Source organism: Pollicipes pollicipes, unplaced genomic scaffold, assembly GCF_011947565.3.
Source record: "Pollicipes pollicipes isolate AB1234 unplaced genomic scaffold, Ppol_2.1 Scaffold_4881;HRSCAF=5763_pilon_pilon_pilon, whole genome shotgun sequence".
NCBI lineage: Eukaryota > Metazoa > Arthropoda > Thecostraca > Pollicipedomorpha > Pollicipedidae > Pollicipes > Pollicipes pollicipes.
Genome location: NW_023596576.1, coordinates 8,160,813 through 8,184,526, shown reverse-complemented (window position 1 = coordinate 8,184,526; position 23,714 = coordinate 8,160,813). Strand labels below are relative to the sequence as shown.

The following is a 23,714-nucleotide window of genomic DNA, read 5'->3' as shown; positions in this document are numbered from 1 at the left end:
TGAGTTATGTGCTGTTACACAGGATAATTATCACCCCTGGTCATGCTGTTAAAACACTAACCAAAAAGTCAGTATGCTTTGAAATCAAACATCTGGAGCCTGCTGGAGTCCAAGTCCCTGGGACAACACAAGGCCTTCTCTGAGGTAAAATGATGTTTTCAAGTTCCACCAGGCCTTTATCATTCCAAAGGGGAGAAAGGGAGAAAGCTCTCTGACAAGTTAACATTTGTGAACCAGAGTTTTGTAATGTAATCATCTGCCATTTCAGGATTCTCAGTCAGGCCTCTTATGGATGATCCAGAGAACCTCATAGTACCCAAGGCTGGAAAAGGGGGGGGGGACATGGTCTGTACACTCTTGCTTGCACCCCTGGCAAGCCTGGCTTCACACCATACTGGACAAAATGCTGGGCATGCCACTGCAGGGTTCCCAGTGTACCTGGGGGTTCATGAAGAAGTCATAGGGGACCTAGTGTGCCTGGGGGTTCATTAAAAGTCAGGGCCCCTGTGACTGCTGAAGGTTTGTTTGGGTCTTTGGCTGTCAAATAGCCCCTATATACACCAAGGGTTTCTCTCCATAGCTGCCAGTGAAGAGTCTGGGTGCATTAATACATTTGAGTGAGGTCAGAACCCTATGTATTTAGGTTCCTGCTGATGTACACACATGGTCTTGTTCCTAGTGAGGTTGTTTTGGCCAGCAGACACAGCTCACAGCTATGTAAGCTGGCTGTGCATGCTAATCCAGTATGACACATCCATGATATATCCTGTTGTGGCCTGCTGACCATTATTGCTGGCATTGATATGCATTGTGTTCATTCCAGGTCAGATTCAGCATTACGGCTTGTGTGACTGGCAGCATGCCTCAGACTCATCTGACTGGGGAAGTGATGCACCAGCTGTCCAGGGACCAGCTGGTGCACATCCTGGAGTCAATACATGGCCCCAAGGACTTGTACATTGATCCATTGCTCATGAAGCCATTGGATAGGATAGCAGGTGCAGCACTTCTAAGGTAGAGCACTGATGTGTAATTTGATTGATAATGTTACACCTTTATGCATTGAGTATGAAAAGTGACTTTTGTAAACATAAGCAATGTTTTGTAAACTTGATGACAGTCTATTGAGGGGCATCAGGCATTATACAAAATACCTCTATAACTGTCATATTACTACTCAAGTAGGCTTGTCACAAATCATCCAATAATGACATGGATGATATGTGACTGCATCACCATTGCATTAATGCTTAGTATCTGGGCTGGTCAATGACTGTTGGAGATATGCATTTTCTTTTGCACCAGTTAAGTTGTTTTCTTCATTTACCACCACCACTATTCCATTTCCCAAGTATGTTTCAACAAATCTGTTTGTAATGGGCAAAGTTGTATCATTGTGTCTATGTGAAGATGCGCACAGCTCAGTGCTGCTTGGCTCTGGCCTTCCCATGCCATTTCCGAGCTGCTAGTAAGAACACCTGGGCCGCACCATCGTGGCAACAGCGTCTAACAGAACACGTCCATCGGCCCCGGCGACGTTCGCAGGCGGCACGGCGTGGAGAAGATGTTCCGCTTGGAGAGAGCCTCTCCGCCGCTGGCCGACCACCATCGCGTCTACCTGGTGCGGCCCAACCTGGTGCTGGTCAAGTACATCTGCGACCAGATCAACAGCGGCGACGCCGGCGCGAGCGACGCCGCCGCCGGCCCCCGGTTCCACATCGTGTTCACGCCGAAGGTGCGGTGCGGGAGCCAGGCGGTGTCCTCGGAGCCGCCGGGCGGGGCGCGTGGCTGACGCCTGAAGCGGCTATTTTTGCGGTTTTGCGGGGTTACTGTCGTAATGTGGAGCGATTTTGCTAGCGGATTTGAGCTCGTGGGGGTAGCATTCAGTGTGACGATATTCTGCGCGGTGTTGTGATGCGCAACCACTCTGCATGACCTGGTGTATTCTGGGCGGTAGCTGACATGTCATAACTGAACATTAATTCGTATGCCAGCTGTAGATTTTAATTGCCCAACCCCCTCAGAAACCTTGTACCCAGTATCAGACGCCTTTCCTGACAACAGTACATTTGTGCTGTGGTGCCCGATCGGTACACGCCCGACCCCTAGTTGCCATCTGGTCCTGCTGCTCAGGTGCTACATGCGTGTCGCGTGCTGCTGGAGGAGGAGGGCGTGCTGGGCGTGGCGCAGCTGCACCAGTACAGCTTCGACTTTGTGGCCCTGGACGACGATCTCTGGAGTCTGGAGATGCCCGAGTTCTACCGCAGCTTCTTCCTGGACGGCAGCACGGCGCTGCTGGAGCCGGTGGCGCGCGCTGTCTGGGGCCTCCAGACCCTCTGCGGCCTGATCCCACGTGTGCACGCGCACGGACGCGCCGCCCAGCAGGTGGGATGGGCCGCGCACCCGGCGGCATCACGGGCGCCGGTCTGAACGCCGCTGCAAGATGGGACACGGAGCGGAGGATCGAGTTTGTGCCGCCAGCCTTCGGTGGCGCTGATTCAGTGGCGCTTCAGTGCTTTCAGTGGTGCTTTATTGGTGCCAGCTACCATCATGTGGTAGTGATAACGTTCTGTGTGCTGCCGTGACAGTCACGAGATGCTTACGTGGTCTTCTACCGTTCGCATAACCTTCCACCATTCGCATTCTCTAGAACATCGTTATCCCGTCTTGTTAGATCGGTCGGTGTCCCCGAGTATTTGTTGTGGTGCGACCTGTGGGGTATTTTGGCCCTGCTAACATGATGGCACGAAGCCCAGCTCCCGCGAAGTGCCACCTGCTGCCGGCGCCGTCCGCCCGCATCCCGCCGTGCAGTGCGTCGCTGGTCCGCCAGGTGGTGTCGCTGCTGGAGTTCTACCGTTCCGAGTGGGGCGACCCGGGCGTGCGGGAGCCGGAGGTGGGCCATCTGGTGGTGCTGGACCGGGACGTGGACCCGGCGGCAGCGCTGCTCTCCCAGCTGACGTACTCCGGCGTCGTCGACGAGACGTTCGGCATCCGCTGCGGCGTGCTGGAGCTGACGCCCGAGGTGACGGGCACGGAGCCCGCCGTCAAGCTCATGATGCACAGCAGAGATCAGGTGGGCAGGGGCGACTCACTACCTGTGTGGGTGGGGGCTGGGGGTCGCCTGGCAACTGCTGCCGGACTACTGCTGAGCAGTCGCGGCAGTGGAGTTGGAGCGGACTCACCAGTGTCGAGACAATAGCACATATGAGTGCGGTGCCTGCGTACGTTCTTAATCGCTGCACAGTATAGGTGGCCTAGGTGGGATGGACAAGATGGTGAAGCAAGCATAGGATGTGATGAAACAAGTTCACTTTTAACTATGGTACGCTGTTAAGTAGAAAGAACTGTTCTGGACCACGCAATTTGGCTGTCTAGTAAATGTACTCTTCGATACGCCATCGCTTGATTTCGTCGTCGTACTTTGCACAGCACTGATTGGGAGCCAGTCGACGGCGGTTTTATCTGGAAATCGTGCTCACGAACGCCAGATATGAAAAGCTTGACCATTGCATTTGTTGGCCTTGATCGCCGCGTGCCTTATGGAATGGCAGGATTTGCATGACGTTATTATAGCATCGTGAATGCCAAGGTTAGCCTGAAATACTCCCCCTAGAAAGGTTCTACATCTTCGTGGGCGAGTAGCTCAGAAATTAGAGGGACTTAGGTCTTTAGAAGGGCAGGGCTGTGAACTACACCGAGTGATTTGCAAGCTTGCGATTTCAGTTCAAACCCACATACAAATGTGGAGCACTCCCTTTAGCATCTGTATAGCTGGTGAGGTTGGATCGATGGACGACTCCTGTCCGTTTTGCAGGGCGGGCGCGACGAAGGTCGTTCGTGCCGAGTGCTCCGGAAGCTGCCCCACTCACCGGGTGCCACTCACGTGTTTAAACAAGCCGCCTGCAGGGCAGACACGCACTTCGTTGCGGGCCGCCTGGGTAGACTGCTGCTTGTGTGTTGGCGCCCGGCGTGGTCGCGCATTACCACACGTTACCGTGACGGCTGCCGGTGTCGCCCTCGCCCCCGCCGGCTGCAGGGCTGGATGACCGGGCCACGCGGGAGCCCGCCGACCGCACGGCACGCCTCAGTTGTTTTAAAGCGACTTGTTCGAGTGACGGGGCCTCCGGCCTGGCGGCGTAGTTGTCTGACGGGTTGGGGCCGCCGGGGCGCCAGCTGCTGGATGTTGGCCTCGTGCTGCGTTCACACGATCCTCATATAGTGAGTCTTCTTTCTGCGGGTCGGCGTTGTTAGGTCCCTTTGTCGGCAGGTGTACCGGGACATCCGTGACCTGCACTTTTCCGCCGTGGTCCCAGTGCTGAAGCAGCGATCTCGTCAGCTTCAGTCGCACCACGCCAAACGGCGCGAGATGACCACTGAACAGATGAAGGCGTTTGTGCAAAGTGAGTGATGTCAGCATGGTGCTATACCACGGCGCAGGAGACGGCATCGGTTACAGATCACGACGTTGGGGCGTCGCTCACATTTAATTTTGTGAACGCATTTGCCATAAACGAAGTCCCTTGACGCAGGCAATGTTAGTGGGCCTGGAAGCTTTTAGTATCACCGGGATAAGGCAGACTGCGTTTGTGCGTTTCATTAGCTGCTAAAGGTTTCTAAATTGCATGTATTTGCACTAAGCTATGGCATGACCGTCTTCGTGGTTAACTATCCCAGATGAGGGTTTTCACGGATTGTTAGAGCATGACTTCCCAACTGCGCATGTTTTCTCATCACGCCCTCTGGTGGCTCTGGTCATTGGTATGCCTGGTCCAGTATGATTCTGGAGCCATCGCTGCAGAATCACGCAAATATTTATTTGCATGTATATACTTTCAAAGAGAAGGTGTTGCTGAAACACTGCTGAACATGGCTTCGTCACTAGGTAGCCAACAGGGCATTGGCAGCCAGCCAGTCTGTTATTATTACGATTGTGGAGCCATCATTACGATCATCATGGATCATGGATCATCATTACGATTGTGGAGCCATACCTGACGGGTAAAGCAAACACCTGCATTGTTTCGTAATGGCGGCGCACTGTTTGTGGGATTACACAGTGGAAGTCACATCTAAGTCACATCGCGTCTATAAGTCACATTAACAGCTTATGTTGGTTTTGCTGCCAGTAGGCCCTGCCAGCATACGCTGCCTGGCTCGGGTCACAGCCAGCTGACAGGAACTGTCTCAGCTGGTTGATGTGAAATGCCCAGGGTTTGCGGTTACGCCGCTGCTTATAAGGTAGACTGTACCGCAGGGATTTATGCCGATTATTTGTTTCGCTTGATTGGGTAAGCCACGGTCCATCCCCTGTATCTTCCTCGCAATTTCTGGCATCTTGAAGTTGTGTTGGCCATACCTTATTCCTACTTTGGTTTTCTCTAAGCTCATTGCACCATGCTTATACTAGAATGTTAATATCCGGCAAAATCGCGGCCTGTTGTTCACCTTTTTCGGTGGATTACAACGTGTTCTGATCTGTTGTGCAACTTGTTCTGTTCCGTCCTGCAGATATATAGTTCTTGAGTTTCTCGTACTTACTGTCAGATTTTGCCATTGGTAATTTCTGCGAGCTGGTCTTAGCTGCTACAGACCGGCTAGCAGAAGCTGTTCAAGCCGGCTGATGCCAACGCGTGTAGAAGTATGTCACAGGGGCTTTTCTTTTCCGTACGGAGTTACACAACGCACTCTAAAACAATGAGGTGTTGATACGCCAGGCGAGAGTAGGTAGGCTTGCCGGTGCATATCTGGTGGCAGGGGCTTCCGTCGGCGGCTGGTTTGCGTCACCCTATCTGTGCGTGAGCGACCGGAGTCGAACCAAGCGGACCTCTCGCCGCTTTGTGTACTCACGTTGCTAGGGAACACACCGCGCACACCGTGTTGTATCAGCCGTGGGCAGGAGGTCGGCTTCGACGTGGCGAGGCCGCAGTTTCTAACACTGGGGTTGGCTTTGAGCCATGTTCCACGGGTGGCTTCGGCTTCGACGTCTTCGTGCCGTCTGAAATGGCTACTTCGGGTTCAGCAGGGACTTCGTGACATTTTTAACCACTGGCCTCGGCTACAGATTTGAACGAATTTTGAATTAAAGACTTTCACTCCATGCAAACTTCAACTGCCTTGACGTTGTCCCGTTTATTTTTCTCTGCGGCTGCGGCCCTACTTCGCAAAAATGGTATCGCCTGTCCCTTATCCAAATATATTACGAGGGTTGTCAAGGCTGCGGACCGCACACCGATGGAAGTCAAAACCAGCCCAATGCTTTCAGAATAATTCGAAATCAGAGGACGGGCGGAGAACTTACTGTCCGAAACGTGGTTCACCGTCTTATGCAGAAAACGAGCACGGACGCCTTCCAGCGTAATGCTAGGGCCTTGTCTTAATCACTCTGCAAGGCGTTTGCGGTGTTCGCCCTGATCCGATGCAGTTTTAGCAGAATCCGAAGTGGTTTTGGCTGTGCAAAATGTTGCACACTGGATTCAACTTAGGCTTTGCTTTCGTCTTTTTAACTGATGTGGTTTGGGTTTGACTTCGCTTTTCCGAAGCGCGAAGCCCCTGACGTCGGCTCTGACTTTGCGTGCACAAAGGTCGGAGCCACTGGCTTCGGATTCGGCTTCCATGCCAGAAGACTGACCCTATTCTCATGCCTGATGTGTACCCGATGGAAGGCGAGGAAGGGGGAGGGGATGAATGAGTCGCAGTCGCCATCGTGAGTCGCAGCATACGGGGTGCAATCAACACAAGGCTGTCTGAACAAACGAGCCGTTCACAAAAGTCCCTTTAAAAACATGACACTCATGAACGTTGCTAAAGCGCGACATTGTCATGGCGTTCTTCAAGCGCGGTCTGTTTGAAAACAGAGCAGCTGCTCCGCGTCAATGCGAAAGCATTACCACGGAACTATTGGTGCTAGCCGGGCTTAGCGACATCGGCTCAATCCACTGGAGGCCACGCAGCTCTTGACACTTGTGTGATGCAAACGACGTTTGACCTCCGTCTCTGGGCGGCCTCAGGTGAGCTGAAGGACGTGCAGGCGCAGCATAAGTCGCTGGCCGCCCACATCGGCGCATGCGAGGTCATCATGAAGCGCAAGACGCGCTCGTTCGAGGACCACCTGCGCGCGGAGCACAGCATCGTCGACGGGCTGGACATGCGCGACAACCTGGCGTACATTGAGCAGAGTCTGGCGCGGCAGGAGCCGGCGCTCACCACGCTCCGCCTCATGTGCCTGTACTCGCTGGCGCAGGACGGCGTGCCGACGCGCGAGTACCAGGCGCTCACCACCCAGCTGCTGCACAGCCACGGCTTCCACCACCTGGTCACGCTGCAGAACCTCAAGCGGCTCGGCCTGCTGACCGAGCTGTCGGCCGCGTTCCCGACGCCGACGCCGGCGCCGGCGCAGACACCGACCGCCGCCGGCGGCGGCGGTGGCGCCGCCACGCGGCTGCTCTCGCAACTGCCGGCGGGCGTGCTCGGCGGCCGGCAGACGGCGCAGCTGGCGCAGAAGGTAGCGCAGAGCATCAACTTGGCGCGCCAGAGCGCCTTCAAGACGGTCACGCGCAAGCTGCAGCTGATTCCAGACGCCAGCGACAGCTACGACCTGCGCGTGCCGCCGGACGCCGGCTACGTGTTCAGCGGCGCGTACATTCCGGTGGCGTGCGCGCTGCTGCGCCTGCTGCTGACTGACGGCGGCTGGACGGCGGCGCCGGCCGAGGCCGCGCTCCGGCTGCTGCCCGGCCGGACGGTGCGGCTGCGACAGCGCGACAGCGACGCCGTGCCCCGCGTCGTGCTTGTGCTTATGCTGGGCGGCGTCACCATGGCCGAGCTGGCCGGCCTGCAGCAGGTGGCGCGCGCGCACGCGCACCGGCTGATCGTGCTCACCACGGCCGTCGTCACCGGCAACACGCTGCTGGAAGGCGTGGCCTGAGGCGACGCTGGTAACGGCTGGCACTCGCCGCACCCGGGGGTCGGGCGGTCGGCGCGACCGGCGCCAATGCTGGGGCCGCGGCGAGTTGAGGTGGACCTCAGATGTCATATCATGTGCGAGATGTTAAGGATGAGAGTCTCTGAACCGCGCGGCACGGGCGTGATGCGTGTGCTGCTCATGACTGCCTTCCCAGAATCGTTGATAGCGACAGTTAGTGGAACGAAGCAATTGCGGTCGTGGATCGGTTAGGCACCGGCTAGCATTGCTCACGCGTGGTATGTGCTTGTTTTCTGTTTGGGCACGAGTGGGGATGGGGGACTGCCTTGAAGCTCACATGATCTTCCGAAGATGCTCACGTGTAATAGTTTGTTATTTTGCGGTGACGATTGCGCAAGCTGTTGTACCCACGTACCCAATTTTTGCCGAGATGACGGTAATGCATTGACGCAATTCGGGAGCGAGCTTGCTGATGTGCTCCAACTTTTCAGCGAAGCATGCTCCTAGGGCATAAGGTTTTCAGTATGGGCCCAGCGTCGTCCATGAATGCAACACATTGTCATGCCACTGTATGCCGTCTTGAATACGTGGGAGTTCGTTGGATTGGACAATCCTCAGGCTATCATGTCGCCCCGCTAAACAATACTGAAGACGGTCTTCGAGATGTGTTAGCATCCTGTATTGCTCACATAAATCCTCGCAGATTGTTGCACTTGGACTCGTAAAACTAGATGGTTCCGAAAGCAGTTCATCTTGTTTCACATCTTTCGCCGGCCGGTCAAAAGAGCTGCTGCAAGACCCTCCTCGCTTCAGTCTACTGGCTTGGGCCAGCCCCCTGGCCCACTGACAGTTACCAGACCGTCGAGTGGCTGCCTGCGCCACGACGGCGAAACACCGTGACCAAGCTCCATCCGGCGAGTCAGACGCCCTGGCGACGGACGAGTCAGACGCGCCGACTAATCCAACCACGAAACCGGGCAGCGCTGGCAAGCTCTGTCACGGGAGCGAAACATTGCACCGGACTGCTGTGCCCAGCAATCTGTCACAGAAACAGCCCCCACCAGGCAAACGGAGCATGTCTGCTGCCTGCTGAGGACGGTGTGGAAACGCCAATTCAAGAATGAAGTTTAAAACGTCGCTCTATCGATTTTGCCGATCACATTACTGTTTTTGAAATTAAAATTCGGTCGGTGCTGATGGCGCTTAAAACTTTGTTCGTTTCGTTCCTGCGCGTGTTGCTTTCGCTCTGAATTAATCAGCAGAGAATTCCAGGCATGTGGATTTGGCGGTCGCAGAAAACAGGCTGTTTATGACTAAATGTTGGGACGAATTTTTGCTGATCAGGCAATGCCGCTTGGAATATCAACATTTCCGGCGCTGATGAGAACAATTCGGCGAGGATCCGGTGAAGAACCCCCGCAGGGACTGCGCCAGTTAAAGTTCTACGACGCGGGGAGACTGGAGTAATAAATGGCTGTTGGTTGATTAATCGTTGGCGCCACTTACCGCCGGGGAGATGGGTCGGCGGAGCGTGACTGTGCATGCATGAAACCATCCGTTCCGGGTCCGGGTCGACGACGCAATATCCTTCCGAGCGATTACCGACGTAGCAATAAGGCGTGCCCGCTTTACCGGGTCGCAGGAGCCAAGAAACAAGCACGGGCAAGACGTTGATGTCGAGTGGCAAGGCGATGTGGTGCGAGTACAGACGTTGGAACAGTTTCACGTCTTGTGGTGTGTTGCATTGAGATTCGAATGCATTGGAGGCCTTGCGGACAGGATTTACTGAATTCGATTCACCTACCACCCATGGGGCTGTGTTCATATCCAGGTCCATGCCCATCCGTGACCCATTTCCACTCAACTGTATCTACCCGCCACCCTATCGTTTGCGGTTTCCAGTAATCAATCCGTTTCTAAATTTAGAAACATTTAAGGGACATTAACATCCAAACTTGCTCCTTCGTTTCGTATTAACAAACGTGGTGTGAATTGAGCTAATTTGACCAAAACTGGCGCAAGCAGGAGCATGGGATGATGCTTCTTGAGAAATCTGCCCGATGTTTTGTAAATGTATCGCCCATATTCGTACCCCCACCCGCTATTTTGCCGAAATTTTTCCCAACCCAGCCCGTTAGCCAATCTACATGGGTACCCAGCCCATGCAGTGCTTTAAGACGCATCCGTAAAAAGTGCACCTTTCCCGCACCAATAAGTGTACTCTTCTTGGGATATCTTTCCTGCGCCAAGTAGGAGTGCACTATGTTCCTCCACGCATTATAGTCAAAGAATAAAACAGGGCTTATTGATGTCCCGGCTGGATAAGGTCTGAGAGACGGAGACGAAAGGTAGGAAATGGAACATGGGAGGCCGGCGGGCTGCAATTTGGAACGCGACAGGCACTGAGCGCTGCCTCCAGCGACTTTCTCCCCTGGGGAGTGAGCTGCACCAATGAAGTGTGGCCAGACGTACCGCGCACTTGTTCGCAATATTTGTGGTTGCATTTCACCTGAGGCTAAGGTCAAGGTCATATCTGGCCCTCGATCACGGTTCTAGTTTTGCATGTAGATCGCTTTCGAAAGAGTTCCAATGCTTTTTATTGTAAGCTGATTTGTTCGAATAAGGCCCGACCACTTGACCCTAAATTGCACGATTAGTGAACGGATCCTGCGATAATTTTTTGGTGAATATTGCAGGGGTGCTGCTCGTTAACATAATGTATAAATACACGAATCCAACCTCATGCGGAGTGCCTTCCAAACCCCGTACCAAGTAGTCAACTTGGAAAGGGGAGAGTGGGGTGGGTTTTATCATGTTCAAGTAGTATTAGGGCGATCTAATCCAAATATGTGCGGCGGATGGCTTCCGGTGGCAAACGTGCGCACACCTCGGGATAAACGCGACAACTTTTGTTTTTGCGTGGCCTTGGGGACTATTGCGATCAGTTTAAATGTGTGTTTAAGGGCTTACCGCATAAGTAGACCAATGGAAGACAATACTGAGTGCTGGAAAAGTGCATATCTCGTATATACTGCGAAACATTTAGCGCATGCTTGCCAAGGACATCGGGATGACGCGAGTTTTCTTCCTAAGATGTCGGGCGATACATGTTTTATCAGCTGTGCATGTGATATGTTGAATTAATGATGCAATGTACTGACAATGTTTTATTGACTGACTTGCTGTCAATAATTGAGGGACAAGTTTACCATGATTTATTGCCACCCAGACATGAAGTTGACGTTTTATTGCCTATTTAGACCCATGGTTCCTACGTGAGAAGCCAGGACCGAGGTGGCAGTAGTCATTAAACAAATGCTGCTTGATGAAAAAGGCGAACATAAGTCATGTCACAATCAAGACGAATTATAAATCAAACAGATGGGCGTGCTTGGTCTTCATGTAGCGCATTTAGCTTCCTTGCGACGCAACTTACTCTACGACATGAGGGCCATAAGCACGTCTCCCCCCACCATGTGATACAATTTATCCCAGGGTGGAGCAAGTGGTCTCACTTGAAAGGTCATTCAGAAGTTTTTTACCAGAAGACGAAGACGTGATTTTCCCATATGAAGCTGAAGGCTATATATAGCTGTCTACAGGTATAGGAATCTCAATCCTACTCTCACCAGTTGTAGCAGGAGGGAGCTCGAAGTAAAAATTGTTGCAGATCTCCTTACTCCCCCCCCCCCCCCCCCCTATATGATTGGTAATGACCTTTCGACGCAGTAAGCCAGCCTCTTTTTCAGCATTTTCTGCACAATCTTAGTCCACATGTTGACAAGAATGTCACAAAGCACGCTGATGACATTCATATGCTTGTTGCTGGGCACAAACGTGGCATTACTTCACTCGTTGAGCGCACGGAGTGGGCTCTCTGGACTTTGTTCTGATGGTTCAGTCAAAAAGAAATAAAATCCGACGCATGTTGTCGTTACGGGTGGAATAATTGTTCGGACTGTCGTCATCGTCTGGTATGCTAGCCTGTGTACACTTGAACACACCATACGAAATGTCACCCGAACATCTTCGGGGCACGCATACCAAGTAGCCTTTAGTTACGAACACGGTCTGATGTATGTTGCTATTGAGCATTTTTATGCTAAAACACCAGACAAATGACTACAGTCCAAACATTTGTTCCATCTAGTGTTTTTTTTTAATCTCGAACTCGGCAAATGCTCCAGGACAGTCCGAAAAGCAAGCGGTGCGACTATGGTGGACACGCATTGAGCACGTGGAGAATCTCGGGGTAATCATGGCTCGGATCTTGGCTTTCGAAGCACATAGTAACAAGCTGGTCACAGGGGGCATCGGATCGTCCACCGGTCCGAGCGGTACCGGGCACTGTGTACCCACTGTGTACCCACTGTGTACACTGTGTACACTGTGTACCTGTGAGCGGTACCAGGCACTGTGTACCCAAGATGTTGAACCGATGTTCGTGAACGGTCCGATGGCCTCCCTGAGTCAGTGTTATGCCACATTGTACGGTAACTCAATTGTCCAGTCCACGAAGCGTGCCCAGTGGCTGCTCATGTTCTGCACGAGAGCGGCTTCCGGGGGGTAACGGACACCAGTAGGCGTGTGACGCTTTAAAGGGAGTGTTGAACATTTATATGAGGTTTTGAACTGAAAGAGCCACGTTGGAGACCTTTCGGTGCTGTTCACAATCCTGCCTTCTTAAGACCTAAGCCTCTCTACTTTCTGAGCTACACACCCGCGAAAATGGGGAAAGGTATACCGGAGAGAGTATTTCAGTCACCTGGGCATTAATGACGTTATAACGACGTCAGTCAAATCCTGTCATTCCATAAACCATGCGGCAACCACGGCCAAGGAAAGTGATTGTCGAGGCGTTCATGTCTGGCGTTTGTGACGATGATTTCCAGATATAACGGCTGTCAATTGGCTCTCAATCACTGTTGTGCAAGGTGCAATGACACACTGCAGGTCTAAACGTAGGTGTAGCCATATTGTATCGTCCTCACTATATACTACCTAGGTTCAGTCTAAACCACATGCTAACTTAGGTCACCGTCTTTCGATGACCCCTAAATGTCGCTGGCGTGTCAGAGCGTACCGTTGCTGGAAGAAAATGAAGCAGCAAGACATAGTCACAGCAAAACGTACAGTTCACAAATGGTAAACTGGACCCCCTTTTACGGAACACCCTAGATGAAGTCCACGTCTAAAGCTCGTTTACAGCAAGCCACCTTACACAGCAGTGGCGATTGGTCCGTATATCATTCTACACTCTTGGCGAAGAGAGAGGAAGAAAGCGAAAAACGAGACAGAGAGAGAGAGAGAGAGAGAGAGAGAGATATAGAGAGAGAGAGAGAGGAGAGAATAGAGACATAGAGATAGAGAGAGAGAGGAGAGGAGAGAGAGAGAGTAGAGGAAGAGAGAGAGAGAGAGAGAGATAAGAGAGCGAGAGAGAGAGGAGAGAGAGAGAGAGAGAGAGAGAGAGAGATAGAGAGAGAGAAGAGAGAGAGAGAGAGAGAGGAGAGAGAGAGGAGAGAGAAAGAGATAGGTCTCTCTCTTCATCTCTCTCTCTCTCTCTCTCCTCCTCCGAGAGCTCTCTCTCTTCGATCTCTCTCTCTTCTCTCTCTCGCTCTCTCCTAGGCGAGCTCTCTCTCTTCTCTCCTTCTCTCTCTCTCGCCGCTCTCCTCTAGCTCTCTTGCCTTCGCTCTCTCTCTCTGCTCCTCTCGCGAGCTCTAGAATAGTCCTCGAGAGAGAGAGATCGCTCCTCTCTCTCGCTCTCTCTCGTCCTCTCTCTCTCTTTGCTCATTCCTCTCTCTCGCGCTTCTCTCTCTTCCTCCTCGAGAGAAGAGAGAGAGAGAGAGAGAGAGAGAGAGAGGACCCTCACTTATCCCGTGGGCAGAATTCCGTCCCAATAAGACGGCCACTGAGACAACGTCGGCGCATGACTGTTTCCAAGTACCAGCGCGTGGGGAGTGCGCGCGAGTGGGGCAGCTCACGCACGGCTGGTGTCCTGTCCGCTCGGCTGTCCCCGGAGACCGAATTCCGGCTCCGCGTATCGACCCGGCGTCCCGGGATCCCTTCGATCACTCGGTATGGGAAAACAGAGCACATAGCGACAGGAGCTTGATGACATCGGGACACCACCGGTGATGATGTTCACTCAGTCGGCGGCGCCTGCCCACCATTGGCAACGACAGCAGCACCAGGTTCAAAGAACTATTGTAAACTGAGCCGTAAGCTGATCGGACAAAGCCGTGCATTTTACATGTCTGATACACACATGATGTCTGCTCGGCTTTGTCGGCGAGAAGCATGATTTGCCCTGCGCACGACTGACAACGCACGCCTCTGGAGGGCGGGCGCTTGATAACATGAGGATTACAATGGTTTCTGAGCGAAGAGCGATCAGTAAAAGGTGATTTCCTTCTTTCTGAAGTTTTCTGGTTGCTGGCTGACAAACTACGTCGACGCTCACATCTGCGCCTTTCGACAACGTTACAAAGTGCTCAACGGGCGGGCGTCGGGTGCTAAGAGGCGGAAAGAGGCGGGCGAAGACGGCTAAGGATCTACGTGTAGTGAGTGCACTCGGCGAAGAAAATCCTTCTGGTTGAGGCCTCTACCTTCTATGGTAGCTGCCGCGTCCGCTTGCTGGGATAGCCGCTGGCCGAACTCTCTTCAGTCTGGGAGCATCTGAGCCGGTGTAGCACGATGCAGCCTTTGCTAAGCCGAGCTCCGGTGGTCAGCTTCGAACTGCTGCTGACCGGAAACCATGCTCTTTGAAAACGTGGACGTACTTGGCTGCTCCTGCCGCAGGTGATGTGCCGCCTGATTTTCCCATTCTTCGAGGTAACGACCCCTCAATCCGTTGGCCTGTTGGATGCCGTTGCTCTAAAATTGATTTTACGCGACTGACCGCTTGATGTGCCTGCAAAGACGAGGTTGTGAACTACATATATTCGGCGTCAAGATTCCCTTTACCAAATCCACCCGTTGCCGCCGAGTTTGTGACCATACCCACCCGCCACCCATTTCGAATCAGTTGTACTTACCCGTTACCCACCTGTTTGCATTTCACCAGCACGTCGGTTCTAAAGTATGGAGGGCTTTCAGCAAAGTTCAATCACATACTATTTGGCATTGCTAATTGAACACCTAGTGTGAATGGAGCTATCTATGAGTAAAACAAGAGTCAGCGGCGACAGTTTATAGTATTTCTTGGCGAAGCCAACCCGTAATCATATCCTGTAATCAGCCCGTCCCGTGAAACATTCCACACGCACACCCGTAGGTTTCTTAGAGTCGTGAAGTCCTTTACTGTGAATTTCAAGATTTCCTGGACCTGTTTTCGATTTTGAACCGCTGCAAAATGCAGTCGGCGCGTGAGATTCCGACGGTGATGGCCAGACACGTCGGTTACGCCTGTCATTATCTAAACCCAGTGAACAGCGCCTGAAGTCTTAAGTTCTGTTTGTCCAAAACCACGGCAGACGCATGCTCGCAGCTGGCCCGACCCGAGATCCTCTCTCAAAGGTCGCCCCGGAGACGCTACGTCCGGGTGTGCGAATTGGGAGCTCGTCCCTGCATGGGTCGGCACTAGGAAATTACGACGCTCGGCGGCCAGCACCGTCTCATCCGTCAGGCCGACCATTTTCTCATTAGCCGATAGATAAGGCCTTGGGGCGCGTCGTGCGAGCATGATTTAAGCCCGAGAGCCAGGCGGCAGCGGGACAAACTCGGCGCTTGGAGGACAAACAAGCTGCGTGGCCCGTGGAGGAGATGCATGCGAGTGGTGAATAGAACGAGCCGACTTGTCTGCTAAGCCGGTGGCAGAAGCACGTTGCACGTTGAACGCATGATACAGCAATTTATTCTCCGCGCATTTAGTGATGCGCGCGTTACGGTGCCATGAGCATGGTTACCCACGGGGCCGTGGTTCCAGAAATGTTATCAGTTCTATACCGCCTGCGCGATCGGAAGTGTTACATGATGCACGCATCCCCGCCTGTGGTAGACAGCCAGATAACGTTCATAAGTGACACATCCGCGCCCTAAACCACAGCTCGTTACCCAAACCAGAAGCTCTGCAACACCACTCAATTATTTTTCTCGCCCAGTCTGGCCACATTTACCGCCGGGCCCGCAGTAAAAGCACTGTTCGCCTAAATCCCCGGGGTCCAGCACTACCAGCAAATGGGAGGTCAGCCGGCCGGTCTGGCGTGTCGCGGAGGCGGGCCGCGCGGCCGTGAGTGACCGCGGTGCCCCAGGGGTGGCATGATGACCCCGGATCGGCCGGCCCGCCCCGTCACCGACAACGCCAGGGGTGCTTGCTGTCAGGGTGCCGCCGGCGGCCCCCTGATTAGGATTTATGGGAGCGGGGTGAGGGCACCGGCACTGGGGCCGTCACCGACATGACAAGAGAGCTGTCTGGCCGCGCGAAGCACCGGGCGAAGGCGCCGCTGGTGATGTATGGCCCACTAACAGGTCAGCATGTGGACCCGCGGGAAAAAAGAACGGCGAGAACGGCGCGAGGTCGCTAAGCTCCATGAACAAAGAACTGGGGACAACTGGGCTTTTGGTCGGAGGGTCAGTCAGGATATGGTGGCCATACTCCAAAGGCAGCCCAGTGCTCCGCGGATGTCGGACCTCCGTCGTTCCTCTCATTCCTTACGTCCCGTGCTAAATCTTCTGAGCCCTTGAAACTTCTCTGCCTTTCGGGGTCTGTTCTGCCTCCTATCTCGCGTCCATTTTCTTTCCCATCCCGCACCATTTTCCCCGCTGACTCCTGTGGCCCAGAGGCGAAATCTTTCAGAAATTGCTGAGTTAGCAAATGACACTTTTACGTAGCTGCGTAGTTAAGTTTTCCAAGTAGTTTTCTGATATGTTACGGTTGCAGTCGCATCCTCAACGAACAAAAAGTTCCACTTCTTCTGTGACACTCCCTTTGGCTCCCAAACTCACCCTCCCTCCTCCCGTGCCTTTTCTCCGACCGTCGCGGCCGTCCTCCCTGTCCAGCTGACTCTCAAACAATGCGAGGACTGCGCGCCGGCTCCTTCCTCCCGTGCCCGTTCTAGGACTGTCGCGACAGTCCTCCCGCTACGGCTGACTCCCGAACCTGTGAGGACCGCTCGCCCTTCCCCCTCCCGTGCCCGTTCTCCGACTGTCGCGACAGTCCTCCCGATACAGCTGACTCTCCAACCTGGCGAGGACTGCTCGCCGGCGCCGCCACAATAGCTGGCCGATGCTGATCAATGCAGGAAGTTGTGGGCTGATTTCAAACGGCGAGGCCCGATTGCAGTGCAGGTTGGATCAATACTCTGAGCTTCGTGTGCACGTCGGGGACCTTGAGGCGCGCGCCGGCACCCGTGACCCCGGACCTGCCGATCGCCCGCAGCGCCAGCACGAGCGGTCCCGGGCAGGGTCGGCAGCGCGTGCTGAATGCTCATTGGACGGGTGAAATACTTTCTGACATTGCTCCTTTTGCTACTGGGGACATATTTTTATTTGTATGACTATCTTTCACTGTATTCAATTTCTACCGGTTGGAGCGTTTCGAAATCTGAAACACACCCCGTCTAGTGACAAGCTCTGAGCAATTCTCTTCGAAGTATGGATGGTTACGGGCAGAAGACAATAGCTATCACGTATGATCCAGGTCCTAGTTTCTAATCTGCCCATCTTGTCCGCGAAACAAAATATAAATTTGTCGAAATAATAAAAGTTGCGAGTGTAAATAGTGCTACGCAGCATATCATCGTCGTGTTGTGAGGGCATGATCAGTATCCAGCACAGCAATATGTGACCTCCGTCGTTCATCGAACCAGTCAGCGTCTTGTTTTTCATTTCTGTCTGTTGCAACGGATCAAAGCAATTAAATTTTCCCAACACACGGAAGAAATAGCGCCGTTAGTAAGCAATCGCTTCATACGTAACTTGCTTGGCTAAGCTATTTAGACCTCTTCAAACGAATCTCTAACCGGTTTCCGACGTTCAAGCATACGAGAGCATACATGTATGTCCCGTTAAACTGTAAGTTTATTCATTGCATTTAGGTAATAACCCACTACAGTGCACTTCCCGTCCACACGCATCCCACCTAACCACTATAGACACTGAAATTAACCACACACTGCCATTGTCACATTATCACTTTTCATTATTGCTTTTATCGTATGCACTAGGTCATCACTGCATATTGACACTGCATCATCGCATGGTCATTACGTGAGGCAGCCAGCTGCTGATTGTCGATAGCGCAGCGCTGCTCGCCGACATGTGTTAACACTCTTTTCAGTTTGTCGTCGCGGACTGAGCTATCATGTCGCGGGATGTGCACGCCTCCGAAGGTTTTACTGGGTAATAGGAGCCCAGACACGGTGATCAATCCGTTATGTTGCCACGCAGCACTAGCAGTGCCAGCGCTTCTTTTGTAAGGCTCATCCCATCACTCTGAACACAGCAGCGTATCACTTCAGAATCAGTTCAGTATCAGTATCAGTATCAGTTGAACATCAGTATCGGTATCAGTTCAGTATTAGTGTCAATTCAATATCAGTATCAGTTCAGTATCGGTATCAGCTCAGTATCAGGATCAGTTCAGTATCAGTACCAGTTCATATCAGTTCAGTATCCGGTCAGTATCAATATCAGTTGAGCATCACTATCGGTATCAGTTCAGCATCAGTACCAGTTCAATATCCGGTCAGTATCAGTATCAGTTCAGTGTGAGTATCAATTCAGAATCAGTTCAGTATCAGCTATCAGTTGCGAGCACAGCGAAACTGGGCGCGCAGCGAGCTCGCAGTGGCGCACCCACAGAGCGTTCTCAGCAGGTTATCCGCGTCATCGGCCCGCGAGTCTGGGAGGCGACGGCCGCGCCCACCAAACAGGGTTATTGGAGCGCGGGCGGCCGCGAGACGCCAGACTCAGCAGGGGTTCGGTTGAATCCGATAATCGCTGCCAGTCAGCAGACGTTGACAGGGCTGCGGCGGCCAGCGCCGACCGAAGAGGCGGCAGCTGGTGCATGCAGCGAAGACCGACCCAAAATATGTCGACGCGGCGCCGCCGCCCTTCGGTCAACGTTATGGAGGGCGAGTGGGGTCCCGAATGTGTGTCCAGCTATTTGGACGGTGTGGCGCATAGTTTATGATGTTATTAAGCGAGGTGTGTGCTTGGGCACGAGCCCGTAATTGCGATCTTAGGCGTCCTCGTCGAAAACGTTCAATATGTTCACTGTCGCTGTTCAGAAATGAACGTCGCGCGCCTATTGACGAAAAGTTGGCCTGAACGGGGATGGCCGGTCTGAACACTGAGTATTCCAGACTATTGGGAAAATCCGCAAGCTTTTTATGAGGCTGCTCGACTTATATGGAAATGGAGCGCAAAAATGCACTGTTTTCGCGCCAGTCGTACTGAGCGATAGCATATCGGTGCTTGAAGTCTGTATCGCGACCCCATTTCATCTCGACTTCACCACATTGTCGCTTTTACAAGAAAGATGATCGGGGCGCTTGCTAATGACGTTAAAAATGTATTGGTCAATTAGCACATGCCGTATATTACGGCCCAACGGCGAGATTGAAGACGCTGCTTTCCGGTTACTACACTATTCACTTCCATATTTCTTGAGACGTTCCAGATAATAATAGCACAAGACACAGTGTCAAAAAGCTCACCGTGTCCGAGATGTGACAAGATGACCAATGCAACTCTATACGATATTTCCTGAACGGAACGAAGTGAGCTTTTGTGCAAAGACGTCACATCGTGCAGGCTTACAAAAGGATATCCAACCAACAGCGTCCGCGGGCCATCTCGCCGCGCGACATGCGACCCATCTCAGAAATGCGCACATGGAGGGGGTTGATGCGATCTAATTACACCTAATACCAAGAATTTCTCTAAACTCAGGCGGCAGACTTTAGGAAGCGCATAGTGAGTCCGGCATGTTTCGCGGCAATATCTAATTAATATTAGCGAGGCGGACTTCTTCAACTAAACATCCCGTGGCAGATGAGCTGCAAGGGCCTGCCTGGGCTTGCCGTCCTGTCTGGGCCTGCTCCATCTCTCGTTCACCTTAAACTGATACAGACAGCAGCAAATGAAACATACAGTATCCCACCACGATTTCCGTGGCAAGGACCGGAAGCGGAACGACATAGGTATAGCTCCTCAAATTTTCTGCGGAAGTTAGCACTGCACCCATTCTACTGCAGAGCAGGGAAAGCTTATAAAACACTATCATCCACCCCCCCCCCCCCCTTCTCGTGATCGAGCGTCGGCGTTATATGCACATTTACGCGCGCTTTGACAGCCATTCAGTTGTCAAAAACGTGACCAAATAGCCTGACGTCTTCTGGATTGCTGGGACCTGTGCAGCTGGCCCGTTGACTATTGGGTGTAGTTTTGGGCCGGGCGTGGATTCAGCCGGCCATTTCCTGACGTCCTCTGCAGCTGGAGATGACAAACGACCTCCTCAATCAATGCTGAGCGCTACACAAGCTGCTCAGATCACGTAAGTACCGCGTGGAATCGACTTCCTACAGCCGCACACAATGGCGTCGTGACTTAATGGTGCAGGCGGGGATGGATGTTGATGGAACACTGGCCAAGGCATTGTCATACCGTTATAAACAAGGTTGTGTTCCCAGCGAACCTTAATCTAATTTGTATTTATACTGGGCTTAATCGCGTGGTCCTGAACGCCTTTGCACCAAATTATTTTTCTTCAACCTCGAAGTCTTCTTTTGATTGACGTAATCTAGGCATTCGAAGCAATCTACTAATTTGACCGCATCAGATTAGACAGAGGCCCGAAAGCACGGAAAACACCGATCTCATTCTGCAAAACAAGACGTTTGGAAATTCATTCTCCCCCTTCCATCAGATTTCACAAATGTCGCATACACTTTATTTGTGGATCTCCAACACCAGTGAACCGAAGCAAGTGCCAGCAATGCAGGATCAAAAATAAAAAACAAAGCAGCGCAAAAACGAAAAAAACAGGGCAGCGGAAATCCCTCGGTGTTTCCACTCGCCGACCCCATCCTTCGGCCCCAAGGGCAGTCGGTCGATGCCGCCTTCAGACGGTGAGCACCAGGAAGGCATGTCGGAGAGATCCTAACTGTCTTCCTTGTCCTAATCCTCGGAGCCACAGCCGCGTTTGCACAGCCCGTGTTCGGACAGTCAGCGCCGAAGGCTGGCGGTCAGGGAGCCCTACTTGACTCCCATCATTACCACCGCTTTTTTTTAGTCCCTCCGTGCCGAAATTGCCCCTGAGCAGCACGCTAAATAAATCTCTGAAAAACTTTCGGGGTTCATCAAGAGGCAGACACGCGACACGTAACGTGACCGCCTCAACGAAAAATTCCTGCTGTAAGAACTGCGTAAATGTTAACACAAAGAGCATGCAAGCCATCCCTTGTGACGCAGATGTAGGTGTATAGGCCTAAAAAGCGGCCTCTATCCAACCACAGCCAGTCAGGGTAGGGTGAACTCAGTGGTCACACGGGCTGAAGGAAACCGACCGGAAAGCCGAGAACCTGAGTCCGGATGCCCCGGCGCACTTTGCAGTTTTTCTTTATACTTCCCTCTGGACTTATTTACTGTACACTGACATTAACACAGCAGTCATGCACTCTGCGCAAATCAAAACTCAGACACATCTGTGGCAATCACTGTGATCACTATAAGTGCATTATTATTCAGCACTTTCTGTGCGTAAGTACAAGTCTGCCACAGGGTTCCGCGCTCATCTTTACAACAAAAGCACCGTCGCTGCAGCGCGCGATAACGAAAGCGTTCAAATTCTAACCACCTTTCTTCCACTACCTACTTAGACCCTTCTCTCCACCCGCCCCGTCTCTCACACATGCCATTAGGCCCACAACTCACACCAAACAGGCATTGTCGAGAAGCCCGCGCCCCGTCGATCGGCCGCCGCTACTGGCACCACCTCGCGGTGAACAACATGGCGGGAGCGGCGGCGCACACCCCGGCGTGACGGTGCGGCGGCAGCGTCTGGCACGATCAGCACGACGGCGGCCGCGTTGCCATGTGTGTCCAGCGAGTCAGATTTTCAGGAGCGTGACGCACGTCGTCGCGCACCCTTTTATGAACGCTAGCGGCGCAGAGGCCATGGTAGCACTCGGGAGACAGGACGCAACCAGGATTCGGACCCGCGCCTCCCATGTTTGAGACGAAGGCTCTAACCACTCGAACATTGTGCCCCCATTCTCCAGTGACCCTGTCAGCTCGTTATTTTGTGTTTGAGCAAGAAGCAATGATTTCTTCCCGGTAGCAGTTATATGAACCGTCTTCTTCAAGTCGGGATATGTGTTTCCCTCGTTCAATAAGTGTTCCCCGAATTATTGGTGACAATATACTTCTCGAGAAAAACTATGATCAAATTCACCACCCAAGGTGCCTGGCGTCGACTGAAAATGACTGTTTTGATTCCATTGAACCATTCTGCAACTCGGAAATGTTCTTCATTTGTGTCATAGTGCTATTTCAGAAATTAACACCCTTGACATCCGCGCATTTGTAGATAAGTACCGTGGCGATCTGTTTGAAAGCAATTTAGGCACAATGGACTTCCAGCAACGTTCTTAAACATAACAATTTTCTATTCGGAAATCCTACAACTGATACCCTCTGGATTCACAACGCTGATAAAGGATTTCACACATTTTGGCCGCAATGTACTTCCAAAAACTTCCTCATCCATAGCAATTTTCCTTTCGGAAATTCTGCCATTGATGTCTTTTGCAATCGCAACCATTGTAAGCGATTTCACATATTGTGCTCGATTTCGGATTTCTCAAACCCGCAGCATTCCACTTAGCCTCGGTGGTTGGTACTCGTTTGATATCTTATGCATCATGCATATGATAAGCTGTGAGCCATTTGGCTGATAAATAGGATTTCCTGATAATTGCGATAGGAGCTAGGTTTTATGATGATTAAATTTCGCGGTTTTTATCAGCTTTGGTTGCCCTTACGGTTCCGTCACAGGAGAGCATTCCAGTCTGTGCGAATTGTGCTGTTGGCTTTGGCACGTTAAAATCCACGTGCAATTTGGGCATTCGCGTCTGACTACATTGACATCCACTATGCTTTCTCGACGGCTCATGATATCATCAATCAGCCAAATACAACACCACACATTTTGGTTTGAAAATACCAGTTTATGGCTCATTTAAAATGCGTCAATCTGCCATATCAGCTGAAAATGACCATCGGTCGCGGTATCAATAGTGACGAAACATGTTTTCGTTTAGCTTTCACTCACCAACTTAGGACTTGCAAGAACGGCTACGCCAGAGGGCATCCGCCGCAGCAAACATTCGTTTCAGCTAGGCTGTGCATGAAGCCGTGAACCACTTGTGAATGTGAATCGCTTTCAAGCGAGCGTCTTGCATTGCTCTACATCAAGAAGCATCATGAAATTGCATAATCATTTTTTCATTTTACGTTGATTTCATTTGGGAGCTGAGGTCCAGGCCAGGGATGTCATTGAAAGGAGCACAGTTTCAAGATCTTGTTTTAGATTTTCAGTCTTTTTGAAAAAAAATGGTCGAGTCATCTACACATCGGCATACCATTACTTTAGTTTCTTGTTCTATTCGCGGCATTTTCCTTCTGAATCCAGGGAACAGTCCGATAAGCGATGAACCTTGGGAAGTTCCCTGCTGCACGGAAACCACCCGGGTGTGTAAACATTACAACACGCTGCAATTTCTGCATGATTTGCAGCCTTGCTCTTGGCCTGAAGTGCCCCTCTGCTTATTACTGGACCCGGCTACCGCTGGAC

At 52.2% G+C, this 23,714-nt stretch overlaps 1 protein-coding gene across 1 annotated transcript; it reads left to right on the top strand.

The window, feature by feature from the left end:
* Positions 1-827: 827 nt before the first annotated feature.
* Positions 828-7,921, top strand: LOC119099724 (vacuolar protein sorting-associated protein 33B). Its single transcript, XM_037222785.1, has 8 exons — positions 828-1,014; positions 1,546-1,735; positions 2,134-2,385; positions 2,831-3,073; positions 4,268-4,400; positions 7,008-7,390; positions 7,481-7,738; positions 7,838-7,921. Exons 1-8 carry the CDS (start codon positions 860-862, stop codon positions 7,919-7,921), a joined length of 1,698 nt encoding a protein of 565 aa, XP_037078680.1. The 5' UTR covers positions 828-859.
* Positions 7,922-23,714: the final 15,793 nt, after the last annotated feature.